The sequence below is a fragment of the Crotalus tigris genome, unplaced genomic scaffold (genome assembly GCF_016545835.1).
Source record: "Crotalus tigris isolate CLP2741 ecotype Arizona unplaced genomic scaffold, ASM1654583v1 scf7180000018306.2785112, whole genome shotgun sequence".
In the NCBI taxonomy this organism is placed as follows: domain Eukaryota; kingdom Metazoa; phylum Chordata; class Lepidosauria; order Squamata; family Viperidae; genus Crotalus; species Crotalus tigris.
The window spans coordinates 2,432,862-2,453,432 of record NW_024096934.1 but is presented as its reverse complement, the minus strand read 5'-3'; the positions used below and the strand labels follow the sequence as shown (position 1 = coordinate 2,453,432).

Here is a 20,571-nt window from a genome sequence, read left to right as displayed (position 1 = left end):
ATGATGGAACACGTTACAGATTAACTACAGTTTCAAAGGGAAGAGATTTTTATCACTCTATTCTAAAGGCAAGACCATCTTCACCCCCACAAACAAGGATAATTGAAGAGCCTGTTATGGCAGGAGTCTCCTCACTGATGGTCATAGAACAAGTGGTGTTGCCTCTACAGAATTTTGAGATAAAAGATCAAAGGATGACACGAGCTGCCCACAAACATAAAGAAAAAGAGCAGCAGCAGAAGAGTGGTGATAAAGTAGAAGGAACGGTTACTACAGAGCCTTTGGGAGGGGCAAGACCTAAAAGATCCTCGATAGTTGATCTACAGGCCATGCTTCAGAGGCTTCAGGCCAGTGGAGATGGCCAAGTTCTTGACTTGGAATGTTAACGGCTTAAATTCACCACAGAAACAGAGAAACGTATTTCACTATTTGAAACAACATAATAATGACTTGATATGTTTGCAAGAGACTCATATAACTTCAAAGGATTCAAAATTTCTGATAAATTTTTGTTTGGGAACACATTTTATGGCTCCAGCTCCAGGGAAAAAAGGGGGTGTTGTAATTTATGTGAAGAAAAATTTATCGGTTAAACTAATTGAGGCGATTCTGAAGGAAGATATGTCTTTGTGAAATTACTATTACAAGGCAAGAAAGTTCTTTTTGTTGGATTATATGCCCCTAATCAACAACAGAAGCAATTCTATAAGTTTTTGCATGGGAAGATATCTCAGTTGGACTATAAATCTGTAATTTTGATGGGTGACTGGAATGGAGTTTTGGATTTAACTATAGATAAAAAGAGCTTTTCTAAAACTTTTACTCAAACTAAATTAACCAAAACTTTTTTTGATTTGAAAGAAGAGTTGGAGCTTATTGACATTTGGCGAGAAAGGAATATAAGTGATAGAGATTTTACTTTTTATTCGGATAGACATCAGTCATTTTCAAGGATTGACTTTTTTTTGATTACTAGTGATTTTCTTTCTAGGGTGAGGAAGGTAAAAGTCTTTCCCAGGACTTTGTCAGACCGTAGTCCGGTGTGGATGGAGCTACATTTGGAAGATGGGAACAGAAGACCCTGGAGACTGAATGAGAATTTGTTTACTCGGGAAGAGTTTGTACAAAAATGTAAAGAGTATTTAAAGGAGTTTTTTGCTTTAAATATGAATAAGGGTACATTGATGCCCATGGTTTGGGACACCAGTAAGGCATATATGAGGGGAATTTTGATTCATTTAAATAAAGTTTCTAGGGATAAAAGTTTACAAAGACATAGAGAAATAGAAGAAGAGAGTAAATTAAAAGAAGATGCGCTTGTTCTTAATCCAACTGAAAATAACTTAAAGGTTTCTATAAAGATGCTTAGGGAACAATTTAATATGTTGATGGCAGATCAGGTGGCTACCAATCTGCGTTACATGAGACATAATACTTTTTGTAATGCGAATAAGCCTGGGAGGTGGTTGGCTTATCAGTTACGAAAGAAACAGAAGGCTAGAATTATAGAGAAAGTAAAATATAAAGGTACTGAGGTTTTTCAGCAAAATTTGATTAAAAAGAGTTTTTTAGATTTTTATACAAAATTATATTCAAGTGATAATATAAAGGGAATGGATATAGATAAATATTTACAATCAGCACATTTTCCTAAACTTTCTGAGGAGCAGCAAAATGGGATGAATTGTTTAATTACTGTGGAAATTGGTTTAGCTATTAAGCAGTTAAAGGTGGGAAAGTCTCCAGGAACAGATGGATTGACGTCGACGTATTATAAGATTTTATCTGAAGAAATGATGGAGCCATTAAAGGAGCTCTTTAATAGTATTTTGTTGGGAGCACAAGTTCCTCCTTCTTGGAAAAGAGTGTTTATATCATTGATTCCGAAGGAGGATCAAGATCTTACAGAGCCTAAGAATTACAGGCCAATATCACTGTTAAATGTTGATTATAAGATTTTTACTAAAATTTTGGCAAATAGATTAATGCAGGTTATGAAGGATTTGATTCACAGTGATCAGTCAGGATTTATAACAGGGCGATATATGAAATATAATGTAAGACAAATTATTAACTTAATTGAGTATTTGGATAAGAATAATCAGATTCCTGTGGCTTTTATATTTTTGGATATTGAAAAAGCTTTTGACCAATTAGATTGGCAATTTTTATTTCCATTGGTAGAGACAATGAATTTTGGGGATAAGTTTTTACATGCACTTAAAGCTATATATCAGCAACAATCTGCTCAAATTGTTGTTAATGGGGGACTGACTGAGACTTTTAATATTGAAAAAGGGACAAGACAAGGATGTCCATTATCTCCATTGTTATTTGTTTTAACATTGGAGATTTTGTTGATCCAGATTCGAGAATCAATGGTAATCAAGGGTATAAAGATAAGAAAGAATGAGTACAAATTGCGGGCTTTTGCGGATGATTTGGTTTTAATTTTGGAACAACCGACTCAAGCGGTTGATTGTCTATTAGAACTTATAACACAGTATGGGAAAGTTTCTGGTTTTAAAGTTAATAATCACAAGACTAAGATATTACCCAACAATATGTCAGTTAATAAGGAAAGTTTGGTTAAAGCTACATGTTTTCAGATGGTGAAAAAGGTTAAATATTTTGGAGTATATTTAACTGCTTCAAATGGAAAATTGTATAAGAATAATTATGAATTACTATGGGGAAAAGTACAAAAGGATTTAAATGATTGGAAAAAATTGCAATTGTCACTGTTGGGGAGAATTTCAGCTGTAAAAATGAATGTTCTACCAAAGTTTCTTTTCTTGTTTCAGATGATACCTATTTTAAAAAAAGATGTAAATTTGGAGGAATGGCAGAAGGGTATCAACAAATTCATTTGGGCTGGGAAAAAACCAAGGGTTAAGTTTAAGATTTTGCAAGATGCCCGAGAAAGAGGAGGACTTAAGGCACCTAATTTGAAATTATATTATGATGCAGCCACCTTAACTTGGATAAGTGATTGGCTCAATTTAACAAATAAGGATATTCTTTCTCGTGAAGGGTGGGACTTAATGTACGGTTGGCATGCATATTTAATTTTTAATAAGAAAGTGGACCAGATTTTCAAATCACACATTTTGAGGAATGCCTTACTTCGAGTTTGGAAAAAGTATTATTACAGGTTAAATTATAAAATACCTATCTGGGGGATTCCCAGACATGCAATTGAGGGAATTTCTAAGGGGATGAATTTTGACAAAATTTCGTATAAAGAATTATTAATTTGGTCAGGTTTGGACTGGCATTTAAAATCCCTAGATGTATTAAGGCAAGAAAATATTCTACAGTCATGGTTTCAATATCTACAAATAGTGGACAGGTGGACTATAGATAAGAAAGAGGGAATAACATTAGAAGATGAAAATTTGGTTATTCAGATTAAAGATCAGAGTCAGGCCCAAATAAAAAGAATTTATAATGCTTTAATAGAACTAGATTCAGAAACAGAATTGGTCAAAGATTGTATGATTAAATGGGCCCAGAATATCCAGGAACCGATTCCTTTGGACTTATGGGAGATAATTTGGATCAGAAATATTAAATTTACACAAGCTCAAAATTTGAGGGAAATTTTTTATAAAATGTTTTATAGATGGCATCTAGATCCTAAAAAAAATATCTTGTATGTATTCTAATTTACAACCCAAATGTTGGAGATGTGGTAATATGGATGTGACATATTTTCACATTTGGTGGAATTGTAAAAAGGTAAAGGCTTTTTGGATTATGATTTGGCGGAACATTCAAAAGATTTTTAGAAGGAAGATAAAGTTTACTCCTCAATTATTTTTATTGGGTATTTTTGTGGACTTAAATGAGAAAGAAACTATTTTAATGTTGAATTTGTTAACTGCAGCAAGGTTACTAGTAGGCTCATACTGGAAGAAAGATTCGTTGCCTACTTTAGAAGAATGGATATTTAAAGTTTCTAGTTTTGCAGAAATGGCAAAAATTTCTGCTTATCTGAAGGATCATACACAAGAAAGATATATTATTGTATGGAGAAGATGGATAGATTATATTCAGAAAAAGTTTGGGACTACAAAGTTTCATTTATTTTATGAGTAAATTTTATAGTAAATGTTGTAGAGATTTGTTTATGATGTAGGGAGTTTAAGGCTAAGTATGATATTTTTTTTTCTTTCCTTTTCTTTTTTCTTTTCTTTTTTTTATTTATTTTTTTTTATTGTTAACTTTGTTATTAATAACCCTGTACTCTGCTCTGGGAAGCGAGAGGGGGAGGGTTGAGGGTGGGTGGGTGGGTAGGTGGGTAATGATAATATAGACATGGTAAACGCTTGGGCGTTTCCTGCGTTCATGTGTTTGAGAGGGATGAGAGGGGAGGAAGGTGTAGGGAGGAAGTAGGATGGTAAGAGGAGAAGGGGAGGGGAAGAGAGTAGGAGGGGAGGAGAGAAAGAGGAGGGAAGTAGGGAAGGTATTAGAGAGGGTGGACGAAGCCTGGGGGGGAATGGGCAGGCGGTACCAATGGTTATGAGTTTATTTTCTCTTGTAAATTGTATTTTGTATGATGAATAAATGGAAAATAAAAACTTTTTATTAAAAAAAAAAGACTTGTGGACTTCAGCTCCCAGAATTCCTCAGCCAGGTGGCTGGGGAATTCTGGGAGCTGAAGTCCACAAGTCTTAAAGTTGTCAAGGGTGCAGACGCGTTTTAAATGGCAAAGCGGTTGAAAGGAGGGCTGGGCCGCTTCTTAAAGGGAGGGGAGAGAACTCAACATCAATGGGAGAAACTGAAACTTTCCTTCTCTTTCTGCCTTTTCCACCAGCATGCTTATTTACTGCGTTTCGCAGATGTTGCATTTTTCTTTTTTGCCCCAAATTGAAGGTCGGTGGCAACTCTGCCTCGAAGAAGTCTACTGGTGCCATATTTCCAACAGCATTTGCTCCTACCAGTAGTAATAAAGTATATTTTAATTTAAAAAAAAAGAATTGAAGGACATTCACCTTATGCAGTAAACCCTGTTGATGCAAAGATTCCTAACAGCTGACATGCAGTTAATAAAACATTTGTGAAAATGATCAGAAAAGGAAAGAGGCATACTCAATGTCCTTAAAATTACCTTTAATTTTAAAAATTAAATTTTTAAAATTAATTTTTAAAATTACCTTTAATACTGAGTATCCTTAAAGGTACAGACCGTGGTCTCAGTGACATAGTTATTCCATCATCTCATAGAACTCTAAACCTGCCAGAGACCACTGTCTTGTGGTCTCCACGAAAGGAGCAAGGGAAACTGTCTGGAACACTTGTCTAGACTGGAAGTCTGTCTTGAGAGGAATTATGAAGAATTGGTCTCCTTGTCGGCCCTTCATTTTACCCCTGTCAACTCTGTTGTTAGCAGAGTCATCTTCAGTTCATCATTGCTTCCACAGAAATCAACATTCTCTGCTTTTCGTGAAAAATTCAATGGAGCCAGTAGAGATGTTCCACACAACGAGGAGAGCCGCTGTGCAGAAGAAGTTTGATTCTTTTTTTCCAGATTGAACTGGGATGGAGAGAAAGGTTTATAGTAATGGCTCCCTCAAGTGACCCTTTACTCCCGGAGACTACAATAAGCAAGTCCATATACTTTTCCAAAAACACTTTAGAAGTATTTTGTTATTTATTTTATTTCTAAATTTTTGACTTTCCAAGTCAGTGGACCATCCTAATCAGGTCAGATTTTAGGTTTTAGAATAAGTCAAGTTCAGGATAGTCCCTAAAAGTTTGAGGTGATTTTATATTGGGACTAACCCCTGTCATGCTACCACTATATGTGTTTTCCTGTTTGCATGACATGCTAATTCTCTTGTAACCTAATTCAGCTTGCCCTGCAAGGACAATTAATAGAATAGAGTGAACATTTTTCAAAACAAAGTGACCAATCTATTATCCAGAGTTGTAGTCAATTCTAAAAGCTTTCCAAAATGTCAGAGTTAGAGATAAAGAGAAATTGTTGAGAAATGAACAAATATCTAACAGGAGATCTGATTCTGACATCCATTGCCTTCCATATAACTTAGAATCAAAGAATCACAGGTCTAGAAGGGAACTTGGAGGTCTTCTAATCCAACCCGTGCCCAAGGCAGGAATCCTTACACCAGTGATGGTGAACCTTTTAGAGACCGAGTGCCCCAAAACCGCCCCATCCCCTACCCTGCCTGCTCTGCCCCCACCCTACCTGCCCTGCCCCCACCCCACCCCACCCACAGGGCCACCCACCACCTCCACAGTCCTCTGATTGGCCAGGTGGCCTAGCTGCGCCATGGTGGCCACGTCCTCCGGCCATGCCCCAAAGCATCATTGCATGACAGGGCACGAGGATGGAGTCTTGTCCCCGTTGCTTGGCTGCCATGTCCTTGGCTGTGCTGCTCCACGCAGGCTGTATCTGGGGGCGACTTTCCTCCAGGGTGGCTGCTGGTGAGGGGGGGGGCATGGGGGGAGGTGGGGCTGGGGCGACAGCGTGCGTGCCCACAGAGAGGGTTCTGAGTGCCCCCTATGGCACAGGTGCCATAGGTTCACCCCCATTGCCTTACACCATCCCGAAAAAATGATTGTCCAATCTTTTCTGGAAAACTTCCAGACTTCAGCAATGTTGCAAATTCATCTCTTTACCTTTCCAACACCATTTCAATCTTTGAATACTATGTCTTCCTTAGGAATATATGTAGGGGGGGGGGAAATAGCAGGCAATGGAGGCAAACAGGGGCATCTGAAGGTAAGCTATACAAGTCAAGATGGTGGCTATAGCTGTGTGCTCAAAAGGATGCATGAAAAAAAGTTGCTCCTTCAAACTCAGTCATGACTGCCATCTTGACGTTTTTGATCCCCTGCTGCTATGAAGCCCTGGGGGGCACCATGTGTTTTCTCCTCTCTCTCCTCCATTTATTCCTTATATTCCTTTCTCCTGAAACACTGGGATGAAATTTTTGGATTTGATGCAGCCGATACAACTGCTTCCATCCCACCCAGCCCCACCAAATGTTGCCATCCCCTGTTCTTGAATGACAGAAATATTCCCAGAAACTTTGTATTATATATCTGATACAGAGAATTTATTCATATTCTATTTCTATTGAGAAAATTGAAAAATTGACAGAAATATTCCCAGAAACTTTGCATTATATATCTGATACAGAGAATTTATTCATATTCTATTTCTATTGAGAAAAGTCAGGAGAACAGGATAATGGTGATGTTGTCTATGCTAAGAGGAAATGTTGGCTAGGAAGGGAGAAGATCTGATCAGATCCAGTAAAATCAACAGGGCGTCCATCAAATTTGCAGGTATTTTGCAGTCGGTTCTGGTTGCATCTCGGTTACTTTCATCTGGATAGCTCTACAGCTGGTACTTACAGATGTAGGCATTTAGATGGGTACATATCCTATCATTCCACAATTTAAAACCTAAAATGCAAAAAAAAAATAAGACAGAACTTAATTCTAATTCCTTCAATAGTGGTCTGGAAAAGGTTGTCATCTTTATATTACGTGGAAGTTTTACACTGGTCCCAATGGAATTTCCCACAAAAAGCAAAGCAAATGTTGACTCTAGGAGAATAAATGGAGAACTGAACACAGCTATTGATATTCTGCCCTCCCCCCCTCAAGAAAATGAATTTTCATTGCAAAAGTAAACCTCATTCACTTCATTGCAGAAAGAGACCTAGGGTTCAGGAAAAAAGAGAGGACAGGAGAGGGCGAGGGGAGGAGGGAGGGGAGCAAAGGAGAAGAGGAGAGGAGGAGGGGAGGGGAGGAGGGGAAGAAAGGAGTAGAGGAGGGAGGAGAGGAGAAGAGAAGAAGAGAAGGGGAGGAGGAGGGGAGGAGGAGGGAAGGAGGGGAGGACAGGACAGGAGGGGAGGGGAGGAGAGGAGAAGGGGAGGGGAGGACAGGAGAAGGGGAGAGGGAGGGGAAGGGAAGGGGAGAGAAGAGAATAGAGGAGAGGAGAGAGGAAGAGGGGACGGGAGGAGGGGGAGAGGAGAGGGAATTGGAGGAGAGGAGAGGCAGAGAGGAGAGAAGGGGAGGGGAGAGGAGGAGATGGGAGGAGAAGAAGAGAGGAGAGGGGAGGGAAGGAGGGGGAGAGGAGAGGGGAGGAGGAAGGGAGGAGAGGAGGAGGAGAGGGGAGGAGGGAAGGAGAAAAGAGGGAAGGGGAGAGGAGAGGAGAGGGGAGTGGAGAGGAGGGGAGGAGGGGAGAAGAGGAGGAGGGGAGGAGGGGAGGAGAAGAGAGGAGAAGAGAGGAGAGGAGAGGGAAGCAAGGGGAGGGGAGGAGGGGGAGAGGAGAGGACAGGGGAGGAGAAGAGAGGACAGGGGAAGGGAAGGAGGAGAGGAGAGGAGAGGAGGAGAGGAGAGGGCAGGAGAGTAGAGAGGGAGGGGAGGGAGAGGGGAGGGGAGGAGGAGGAGAGGACAGGTGGAGAGGAGAGGAGAGGAGGAGGAGAGGAGAGGAGAGGAGAGGAGGAGAGGAAGTCATATGAACCTTTTTTCCTGATCTCACAATTACAAAAACACTTTTTTATCTAGAAGTCAGAGATGCAGGCTCTGACCTTAATTGCTCATGGTTACTAAACTATGTGAAGAAATTTCCTGAAGCAGAAATAGAATATGGAGTGTATTAACTATGGATATACAAATGAATGCATAAATTGGTGAAAGTAAGTAACAGTGGAACCTTCCGTTGTAATGGAAAACTTCCTTCTGAATTATTTTGGCTGAACCAAGTCAGCCAAAAGACCAGCATTTGTCCAAAGTACCTCACCTGATCCAAAAGATTTATGCAAAGACAGGCAAGATCCCAATAAGATTTTGCATGGTAAAAATTAGATCCATAACAAATTAATTAACTAATAATGTTCATGCCCTTTCATTATACTTCTGATCTGCTCTGTGACGTGGCTACCACGCTCTTCCTAACAAGAGATCCAGCTTTGAACATTCAGTAGAACACAGCATGCTTGTTTGAAAAACTTTAGGCCAGTTTTTTCCCACCTCACTGCTTTCCAGATATGTTGGACATCACCTCTCAGTATTCCAAAGGGGGTGGAAAATCCACTCTGACACATCTGGTGGATACCGGTTTTGGAAAGACTAAATTATATCTGGAGAACAGTTATCCAGCTTTGCTCTCATGGAAAGCTAACCATTTCTCCTAAAGGCTTTTGTTTTAAAAAAGAGGGAAATTGGGAGTGAGGATATGTTCACTTTTGAATTATGGAAAACTCCATGAAACGTATGGGGTTCATTCGTCTCACGTGTGGGATAACTCCAAGTTAAACAACAAACAACAAACCTTTATTTTCATGATGGCCCTGGTCTGAAAACCTGGTACATCAAGAACCACCAAGTGTTGGCTTACCAGTTTTACATGACAGCTCCACACAGTGCTCTTTCTTGTTATAGTTGTCTGGCTGCCCTGGCATCCAAGCTTTGTAGTTGAAGGTGGATTCATCAGCCCATCTCCATCGCCCTTTCTGTTGCCGAAAGATAGAGCACGATCACATGTTAAGAAGATAAGTAACCTCTTGGGATCATAAGCTACACCAATTAGCTAGAAAAGCTGAGTGGCGGGGAGCTTTTAGAGACTGGCTACAATGGAGAAGTTCAAACATTCTCCCAAGTTGTCAAGTGACATTTTTTGTAGTGCACATGCAACAAAATAAAAATAGCAAGGCATCATATTCTGACCAATTCATGACAGTGAAATTTTATACATGGTTGCATCTAACATTCAGCTCTATGAAATTTTAGATTGCCAGAGGTGAATTTTGGACTGCAGAGCTGCATTTTGTTGAATAGTTTGGGCTATTACAACCACTCTTCTCCACCGTTCATATTTACCTTAAAGTAGAAGTGGAAGGCCATTGCAAAGAACTGTTGTTATTATACTGTCAGGATGAAGTGGTCCCTCCTTCAAAAAGAGAGGGGAGTGAAATACCTAGCACTTGTATTTGGTCCGAATTTAGAAGCTTTCTTGATATCACTACAGTCAGTGTAGGATGTGGGCTAGCTGAGGCCCAAAGCTAAAGAAAGCTTGGAAGGATCCAGTGTGAAAGAGATGCACCAGAAATGCATCTGAAATCTAAACTGTAACTAAACAGGATCGTGGGACAGCCCAAAACACACAGGCACACAGACAGATATCTTTATGTATGTGTGTATATGTATTTGTGTTGTATACACACACACACACACACACACACACAAACACACACATCCCTAGATTTTAATAGTAAGGAATGTAAAGTGAAAAATACAAATTATTTTCAAAGGAAGGCTTATGCTGATTATATTTTTGTCATTTGGCTGGCTTGATCACTCTCATAGATTATAACAGCATACCTTGCAAATAGATACAAATCAGAAAAAAATATGAATAAGAGAAAAAGGGGGAAATAAATCTCTTCATCCCATATCTCATCATATATCTATGAGGAAATAATAAAACTTCATGATTCAATCTTAATGAGTCGTTATTTTTCCCCTTCTATGTTTAAATAACAAAAATTATTATTTAAACAATGGCTACACAAGATTTTAACACCTACAGTACATAGAAAGTGCCTCACAAATTTCTGAAAGCCAAAAAGAACAAATTCTGATAATTTGTTAAGATTGTGCACTCCTCAAATGTTGCTTATTTAGTTTGTGCTTAAATCCAGCACTGACTGCAGCTCTGAGCATCAACAAACAATTTTGTTGGTTTGATTTAATATCTAGGATTTACAGGTATAAGGAAAATGAAAATTAGCCATTAGATTATAGTTTTGAATTGTAATATGGAAGTTGGTCTGTAACAATAAAAGATAGTTTATTAGTAAATAATGAGATATTAGGATGAGGAATAGAATATATTTGTGGAATAAAGTAAGAATGTAATTAACTGAATAATATCTGTATTTTAGATTCAATAACTATTTTGTAATGAAATTAGGAAAAATTGGGTTACCCCAAGTGTAAATATTATGGATATTAAAGGTTAAATTGGAACATGGTAGTTGAAATTAGATAAGATTTAAAAACAGGACCTGGATATGTATAAGTTAAATTATATTGACAACTGTATTGATTGATTGAGCTATAATTAGAAATGTACTAACTCGAATGTGATATAATAATTAAGGGAAACAGAGAGGGAACCTTTAAGGATGTAACCTGAGATATGTATGAAAGACTCTGTTACTGGACTATTGACCACCCAATCACCACACTGCTTCCTAAATATCTGAATGTAAATTTTAAAAATTAATAAAACTTGTTTTTTTTAAAAAAAAAAATCTTGGGTTCCTAGCAATACATTATTCTCAGTAAGTAGCTCACCCATAATAACAGAAGTGGATGTGTAAAATTACTGCATAAAGAATGCAGTGGGGAAAAAATGAAATCAGACTCACCCCAGAGATATCACGGAGTCCTATCCAGACGTGATTAAGTGATTGCTGTTTGTCTTTGACATATGCAGACACCAGTGAGGACTCTTGGTGGCTGAGAACAGAGGCGAGATGACATCCTGGACCAAAGCTTTGGCACTCAAGCTAAAAAACAGAGGCAGGACAAGAAAATGGCACGTCGTGATCATGAGTGGGAGTGTTGCAGACTTTAAACCTTCCACATCTCCACTTGTGCAATTTTGGTTTCTCAAGAAACCTTTGACCACACCTGGACTGGTGAAAAAATGATTCTTACCTCAGCAGCATCCCAATTTAGTTTCTCATCAAAATATCCATAGCAGTTCCCCTGTTTCTGCAGCCAGTCTCTGGGGCATGACGCAGCCTTGACTGCAAGGAGACAAAACGAGAAAAAACATGCAGGTAAATGAAATAGTTTCCCGATATTCCTGAATGGGGCGTGATGGCTCAGTGGCTAAAGGTGCAGAGCTTGTCAGCTGGAAAGCTGACCGCCCAAGCACTTTGCAACTGGGTGAGCTCCCGTTCCTGATCCAGCTCCTGCCCACCTACAGTTTGAAAGCATGCAAATGCAAGTAGATTAATAGGTACCATTTAGGTGGCAAAGTAACAGAGTTCCAAGCGCCTTTGGAATATAACCATGCTGGCTACATGACCATGGAAAATGTCTTCGGACAACACTGCCTCCCTCAGCCAAGAAACGGAGATGAAAACCATGCCTTAAAGTCAGACAAAACTGAATAGGGGAAACCTTTACTCTTTTTTATTTCTGAAGGAGACCCCTTCAGTTGGGAGTAGACATGACTGAAAGGGTTGAGGGCTGCATCTCAGCTTTTCAACTTTTTTGAGAGTGGAAGGAGACCATCTGCTAAATTGTCCATGGACTTCACCAGTTATGAAGGTAAGGACTTTTTCTGGTTTGAGGGGATAGGGTTTTAAGATGGAGCAAAAGGTCCCAGGGACACAAAACACTTCCACCTCACCATTTCAAACTTGAAGCTGGTCCAAAATCTATTTTCCAGACCAATGTCAAGGTATTCTAAGGGGCTGGGAGAATATTAAGCTTTGTTCAAAAGTCCTCCTTGTCCTATGCCCAGCCTTAAAATGTTACAAAAATCTCAAATGGACAATCCTAAATGACTAAAGCCAGTGCTTTTTTTGGGAAAAAAAAAAAAGGTGCCGGAATTCACACATGTCATACAACCCGCCTTGCCTACCCTACAAGATTCCATCCAAAAAAGGTGCCAGAACTCCGTTCTGGGCGTTCTATGACAAAAAAAGCCCTGACTAAAACTGTGCCACATTGGAATCACTGGGGAAACTGGCAATGTCTGAGGGAAATAATTACTATTCCTACCCTTAACATGGAAAATAAATTAAAATATGGAACTTGACAAATCACTCTGCTGAAATCTCTTCATTTTACTAGTGCATCTCAGCAGTACAGTTTCAGAATACTGAGAGCAGCATAGAATCCCATCTGACTTGGATAAGACATAAAAATTCTGACCTGCATATTACATATAAAAATGCCTGAAGACAGAGCTTACTTATCTAAGTTGTTTAATTTGATATATATTCCATATCATGATTAATTTGGGGGACTCACCTCCCAAAAAAGGATTGGTGATCAAGATTCCAAGGCAACAGAGGCCGATGTACATGGAAAGTCCCATCTTCTGGTTTCCCTTTAGAAGAACAGAGAAGTAGATGTGATACAAAAATTAATAAAGTGGCATTCATATTAGCTTGCTGAAAGAGAAAGCTAATTTTTGAGTGCCATCATTTAATTTTGATCCTAGTCTAGCTGCAAACTTTCCGTTGTGCTTCCTAGCACACAACTCATGAAAAGCTCTATTGCTACTTCAAAAAGCCGGATTGCTATTTCAATGCCGGATCACTGTATGGATAATAAAGAGCATCTAACCAACACTTGCCAAGAATGCCTTCAGCCTCTCACCTTGCAAAGCTCTTCAACTGGAGAAGTTGAGTTGGTGGATGGTTGGACTGGTGGACTCTCACTTTCTGAGCAACCATTAAATAGTCTCCAGATGGGCCTGGCACAACATCAAGATGGACAAATTTTTTCAGAGATTTCCTGGTCCACCCTTTTCTTTTTCTCCTAACTTACAGGAAAGCAAGTAAACTTCAGTCATAAAGAAAATTGGCTAGTATTTCCTTAGGTAAAGAAGGAAATTATCAAAAATCAACCCACTGATTCTACATCTTAGTGAGAAGCAAACACCATGTTTTATTGGTTGTTTATCATATTTACTTGATTTCTTTATTCTATTGGTTTTAAATGTCATAGTTTCTAGCCATTTACCGTATGTCAAACGTTCTAGTTTATGTTACATCAAATATTAGCACAATTGAGGAAGATAACTTTTTGCAGAAACACCAACCCTTCCCTCAGATTTGCCCTGAGAAAAACGCACTAAACTTCTTTTTATCTTGTTTTTTTGTAAATTTTATTAAACGTTTTACAAGGAACATAAAAGCTAATGCAAGCTAATGAAAAGCAAAAGAAGCAAAGATAAAAGAAGAAAGAAAGAAGAAAAAAGACAAACAGTGCAAAAAGACAGGACAAAACAATAGAGAAAAGAAGCTTTCAATTTCTTCTGCAGAAAATATTATATTTGCAGTTTTGACTCTTAGTTTATGATTAGGGAAAAAGACCCCCCTTTTTTTCTGCAGTCTAGTGTTTTCTAATCATGAAAACCACAAATAGCAAGTGTATTTTTTTTCCACTTTCCTGCCAAAAAATCTGTAAGGGGTTTCCAGTCCATAAATATAGATATTTTTTTCTCTAATCAAAGAAGTTAGTTTAGCCATCTCTGCAAGTACCATCATCTTACCAAACGTTGCTCCATTATGAGTAGTTCCAAACCGATTCCACATTTCAGCATATAATAATTTCACTCTAGCTTGCTTCCATTTTTGTCAGGTACTTCAGTTTGTATAATACTCATATCAATTAACCCATCAAAAATAGTGCCATAAAAAACAGATTAGAAACACAAGTTAAGATAGGCAAGAAAACGGTAAGTGAACACCTGTCCAATCTAGACGAATTCAAATTGCCAGGACCAGATGGATTACACCCCAAGGTTCTCAAGCAACTGGCAGATGTGATTTCAGAACCACTGAACTATATTTTTCAAAGATCCTGGAACACTGGTGAACTATCAGACCACTGGAAAAGAGCTGATATAGTTCCCATCTTCAAAAAAGGGGAAAAAATGGACCCAGGAAATTACAGACCTATCAGCCTGACCTCAATACCTGGGAAGATCCTGGAAAAGATACTCAAACAACGAATCAGCAAACACCTAGAAGCAAACAAAGACATTACTAAAAGCCAACATGGGTTTGTCAAAAATAGATCATGCCAGACAACTCTTATTGTATTCTTTGACCAAATGGCAAAATTAGTGGACCAGAGGAATGCTCCGGACATAATTTATTTGGGCTTCAGTAAGACATTTGATAAAGTAGATCACAACCTACTACTTGACAAGATGGAAAAATGTGGGGTAGACAGTATCACCACCAGATGGATCCATAGCTGGTTGACTGTCCGCATTCGGTGTGTGGTCCTCAATGGAACCGCACCTACATGGAGGGAAGTGTGTAGTGGGGTGTCCCAGGGCTATGTTGTGGGCCCAGTGCTCTTCAACATCTTCATCAATGATTTGGACGAGGGGATAGATGGGGAACTCATCAAATTTGCAGACGACACCACGCTGGCAGGAATAGCCAACACTCCAGAAGACAGGCTTAGGATACAGAAGGATCTGGACAGACTTGAACACTGGGCTCTATCTAACAAAATGAAATTCAATGGTGAAAAAAGCAAGGTTCTACATTTAGGCAAGAAAAACCAAATGCACAGGTATAGCATAGGGGGTACCTTGCTCAATAGTAGTAACTGTGAGAGGGACCTCGGAGTCCTAGTAGACAATCACCTAAATATGAGCCAGCAGTGTGCTGCAGCTTCCAAAAAGGCCAACATAATGCTGGGCTGCATTAACAGAGGGATAGAATCAAGATCACGTGAAGTGTTAATACCACTTTACAATTCCTTGGTAAGGCCACACTTGGAATACTGCATCCAATTTTGGTCACCATGATCTAAAAAAGATATTGAGACTCTAGAAAGAGTACAGAGAAGAGCAACAAAGATGATTAGGGGACTGGAGTCTAAAGCATATAAGGAACAGCTGCTGGAATTGGGTATAACTAGTTTAATGAAGAGAAGGACGAGGGGGGACATGATAGCAGTGTTCCAATATCTCAGGGGCTGCCCCAAAGAAGAGGGAGTCAAGCTATTTTCCAAGGCGCCTGAAGGCAGGACAAGAAGCAATGGATGGAAACTAATCAAGAAGAGAAGCAACCTAGAACTAAGGAGAAACTTCCTGACAATTAACCAGTGGAACAACCTGCTCCAGAGCGGTGAATGCTCCAACACTGGAAGTTTTTAAGAAGAGACTGGACAACCATTTGTCTGAAATGGTATAGGGTTTCCTGCCTGAGCAGGGGATTGGACTAGATGACCTCCAAGGTCCCTTCCTTTAAGCTTTATTATTATTATTATTATTATTATTATTATTATTATTATTATTATTATTAATCTAACTGCTTACTACATCAATTAAATGACACAGTTTTAACTGTCTGGATCAGTCCTTCTCTTAGTAAAGGTTATTTGGCTTCCTAATGCAATAAACAACATTGATGGTGACTGTACAATGTATATTTGGTAAGTGTGTTCATCTAATCACTTCTTGAAATTCTACAATGAACTGTTGTCTCTTTTTGTAACTTTCTTGTGTGTGTAACATCTACTCAGTACTGTTTTTTTCTTCAGTCCTTGATTAAAAGTTTGTATCTAAATAGTGTATATATCTAGAATAAATAAGGAGGGAGCGGGTCATAGTGGTTTGAATGCTGGACTACAAATGAATCCATCCACAACCATGGAAATGCATTGAGAGACTCTGGGCCAGTCACTCTCTCTCAACCCAACCTATTTTTTAATGTTGTGTGCAACATCATCCTTTGGCATGACAATATATCATTGTCTGGGATCCTGCAGATAGCTCTGCTTGTCAAAGATACTTCTAAATAGTTGTGAACTTTGACTGAAACAGTTAATGATCATTGCCACAGTGATGCAAGCAATGAGCATTAACTGTTCCAATCAAAGTTCACAACCAAGACACCATATGTTCCCTTTTGGGTGTTTCTCTAAGACACCATATATTCCCGGGTGGGTTAGGATATTGGTTGTTTCCTTTGCTGCCCTTTTATGACCTTGTATTCATAGTTCTGTGTGTGGCCAGAGACAGCAGGGCCATCTCCACGTATTCACTATTGATACTGTCCTCTAAGTCCGGGTCAACAGGGGTTTTCTAACCTTTTCAATAAGATTGCCTCAGAAATGGACTACTGCAATGCACTCAACATCAGGCTGCCTTGAACACTATCTAGAAGCTTTGGCTGGTTCAGAATCAGACAGAAACCATCACATGCCCATGTGTCACTGCTCCATATACCATAATGATTGCCAGCAGGCTTCCAAGCTAGCGTTCAACCATTTAAGGTTCTAGTTATCACTTTTACAGCTCTTCATGGCTGACAGCCTGGCTATTTGAGAGACTCCCTATCTCTGATAGCTTCTTCCCATCCAGTGAGATCAGGTAGAGTGGGGATATTCAGAATCCCTTCAATTACATAATTCCATCTGTTGAAAGAAAAATCTTCATCAGGGTCCAGTCCAAGCCAGAAATAAACAAAATGGAGACTGATTTAGAAAGAAGGTTGTCGTTTATTGAAGAGCAGAGCCAGACAGAAATGTGACTCTGGGAAAGCTGACCACATGTAGCTGGGAGTGGTGGGTTTTTATACCTTCTTGGGCTTTTGTGTTTGGAGTTCCTGTTCCTGTGGCATGAACTTTGACCTGAGCTTTTGAGTAGGCCCTTTTTGGTATTCTGATGGTGGGGGTTAATCCTATTATGTCCTAAAAGTCATATCCTGCTTCCCTGGGGCTGTGGCTGATGACTATGTCCTATGACTATTTTTGGGGTGAGAGGTTGTTGGTTCTAGGGATCTTTGTCTTTCTAATTGCATCAGCTCTATGTTTCCTGGTGCCAGTCTTTCTGAAAGGATTATCAGATCTGCATTTCTACAGACCTGGTTTCGGCTTGGGGCAGAGAGACTTGAGAGAGGGGGGTCTGCCTTTAAGATCCTTTAGAGAAATATAATATTCTGCCTTTTTAATATCCCCCCAAAATATTTCCTTCTCTAGGAAGGTGGGTGGGTGCTGATTTCCAACACATCTCTTGGGTCTTCTCTGTGAGGGCACCTGCTCTCTGGAGCATCATCTCTCCAAAGTTCCATAAGGTTCCCATGATGATGTATTTCAAAGTTTCAGAAGGCCTGACTGTTTTCCCAGGTCCAGTACTGAGTCTATGTCAGCTGTTTTTGCAAGTTTTCCTATTCTTTGTTATCACTGCTATTCAAGGCCTTAAAAATTGGTTATCAGTTGATATATCTCAGTTTTAATTACACTTCCATTCTTTTTCTTTTCTTTTCTTTTTTTAATTGAAACGTTTTATTAAAATTACAGTATACACCCCAAAACTAACGATTTTAATTGCCAATCATTCCCTACCAATCTAAGTAGTTCGTTATAAGAAATCCTATCCAAATTCACACCCATAGATAACCCCTCTATCACGTGTCCAGGAATCCCCCAGATTGGTATTTTATAATTTAACTTACAATAATACTTCTTCCAGACACGCAATAAAGCACTTCTTAAAATATGAGATTTAAAAGCTTGGTCAACTTTTTTGTTATAAATTAAGTATGTATGCTACCCATATAATAAATCCCATCCCTCAAGATGAAATATACTTTTATTTGTTAAATTAAGCCAATCACTTACCAATGTTAAAACCACCGCATCATAGTATAATTTCAAATTAGGCGCCTTAAGTTCTCCTCTTTCCCATGCATCTTGTAAGGTCTTAAATTTAATTCTTGGTTTTTTCCCCACCCAAATGAATTTATTAATGCCCTTCTGCCATTCATCCAAATTGGCATCTTTTTTTCAAAATAGGTATCATTTGAAACAAGAAAATAAACTTTGATAGAACATTCATTTTAACAGCTACAATTTTCCCCAACAAATTGTAATTTTTTCCAATTGTTTGAGTCCTTTTGTACTTTTGACCATAATATCTCATAATTATTTTTATACAATTTTACATTAGAAGCTGTAATATATACTCCAAGATATTTAACCTTTTTCACTATTTCAAAACCTGTCAAATTAACTAACATTTCCTTTTCCTTCATAATCATATTTTTAGATAATATTTTAGTCTTATTATTATTTACCTTAAAACCAGAAACTTTCCCATACTGAGTTATAATTTCCATCAAATCTATAACCGATTGAATCGGTTGAGATAGTGTCACAACCAAGTCATCCACAAAGGCTCTCAACCTATAATCATTCTTTTTTATTTTTATTCCCTTTATTATAATTGATTCACAAATTTTAATCAGTAAAATCTCCAATGTTAAAACAAACAACAGTGGTGACAACGGACATCCCTGTCTTGTACCCTTTTCAATTTTAAATGTCTCTGTTAATCCCCCATTAATTCTGATTTGTGCCAATTGTTGTTGGTATATAGCCCTAAGAGAATATAAAAATTTATCCCCAAAATTCATTTTGTCAACAACTTTCAATAAAAATTGCCAATTCAACTGATCAAAAGCTTTTTCAGCATCCAAAAATATCAATGCTGCAGGGATTTGATTGTTCTTATCCAAATACTCAATTAAATTAACAATTTATCTTACATTATATTTCATATATCTTCCAGTCATAAACCCAGACTGATCACTATGAATCATTTGCTTCAAAACTTGCATTAATCTATTTGCCAATATTTTCGAGAAAATCTTATAATCTGTATTCAAAAGCAATATAGGTCTATAATTCTTAGGCTGAGTAAGGTCTTGGTCCTCCTTTGGAATCAACGATATAAAAGCCCTTCTCCAAGATGGAGGCACTTCTCCTCCAATCTGGATACTATTAAAAAGTTCCTTTAATGGTTCTATCATCTCTTCAGATAATATTTTATAATAAATTGCTGTTAATCCATCTGTACCAGGAGCCTTACCCACTTTTAACTGTTTAATTGCCCAAATAATTTCCTCAAGTAATTAAACAATTCATCTCATTTCGTTGTTCATATGAAAGTCTAGGAAAATGTGCTGCTTGTAGGTACTTATCTATATCTAAAGCTTGTATATTTTTACTAGCGTATAATTTTGTATAAAAATCTAAAAAACTCTTTTCAATCAACTTTTGTTGATATACCTCTTTACCTTTATATTTTATTTTCTCTATAATATGTGATTTCTGTTTCTTCCGTAATTGATAAGCCAACCACCTACCAGTCTTGTTTGCATTACAAAACGTGTTATGTTTCATATAATGCAAATTAGTTGCGATCTGATCATCCATTAACATATTAAATTTCTCTTTCAACTTTAATCTATTATCCAATGGGTTCAAAATAAAAGCCTTCTCCTTCTATTTAATCTCTTCTTCCAACTCTTTACATTTTTGCATCTGCTTATGCCTATATCCATTATTCATATGAATCAAAACCCCTCTCATATAAGCTTTACTGGCATCCCAAACCATTCCCATCAAAGTACCTTTATGTATATTCAAAACAAAAAATTCCTTCAAATGTTCTCTACATTTCTGCGAAAGCTCCTCATATCTAAATAAATAAGAATGAATGTGGAAGCTTTATTATTGGCTCATAGATACACAGTGAGGTACGGGATGAAAATATTGTAAGTTCACATGTTAGAGAAGGTGACAAGATACTGAAATTGTTTGTACTTATACTGAAAAGGGGAGTTTGGTAAAATAAGGACCCAGATTTTGGGGGGCAACATGTGGAGTTTGTAAACCACTTAGAGAGGGTTGTAAAACACTGTGAAGCAGTATATACCTATATCCTTCCATGGGAAAGATTCTTAAAATTAATTCTAAAATTTATCTGGACCCTTCATCCATTTGTAACTTTCTAAAATCAAATAATAT

The 20,571-nt window shown here is 38.2% G+C and overlaps 1 protein-coding gene across 1 annotated transcript; it reads right to left on the bottom strand.

The window, feature by feature from the left end:
• Window positions 1-7,066: 7,066 nt before the first annotated feature.
• On the bottom strand, window positions 7,067-13,516 carry LOC120311061 (C-type lectin BpLec-like). Its single transcript, XM_039350189.1, has 6 exons — window positions 13,390-13,516; window positions 13,039-13,117; window positions 11,710-11,801; window positions 11,418-11,558; window positions 9,383-9,497; window positions 7,067-7,440 (listed from the first exon to the last, which is right to left on the bottom strand). Exons 2-6 carry the CDS (start codon window positions 13,103-13,105, stop codon window positions 7,373-7,375), a joined length of 483 nt encoding a protein of 160 aa, XP_039206123.1. The 5' UTR covers window positions 13,106-13,117; window positions 13,390-13,516; the 3' UTR covers window positions 7,067-7,372.
• Between the last annotated feature and the right edge of the window lie 7,055 nt (window positions 13,517-20,571).

Excerpts from the sequence above, each read along its gene's own strand:
- LOC120311061 (XM_039350189.1), bottom strand. The coding sequence starts at position 13,105 with ATGGGACTTTCCATGTACATCGGCCTCTGTTGCCTTGGAATCTTGATC. Across the intron at positions 11,559-11,709 it reads TAAATTGGGATGCTGCTGAG|CTTGAGTGCCAAAGCTTTGG; the intron begins GTAAGAATCATT and ends TCTGTTTTTTAG. Across the intron at positions 9,498-11,417 it reads GACTCCGTGATATCTCTGGG|AAAGGGCGATGGAGATGGGC; the intron begins GTGAGTCTGATT and ends TTTCGGCAACAG.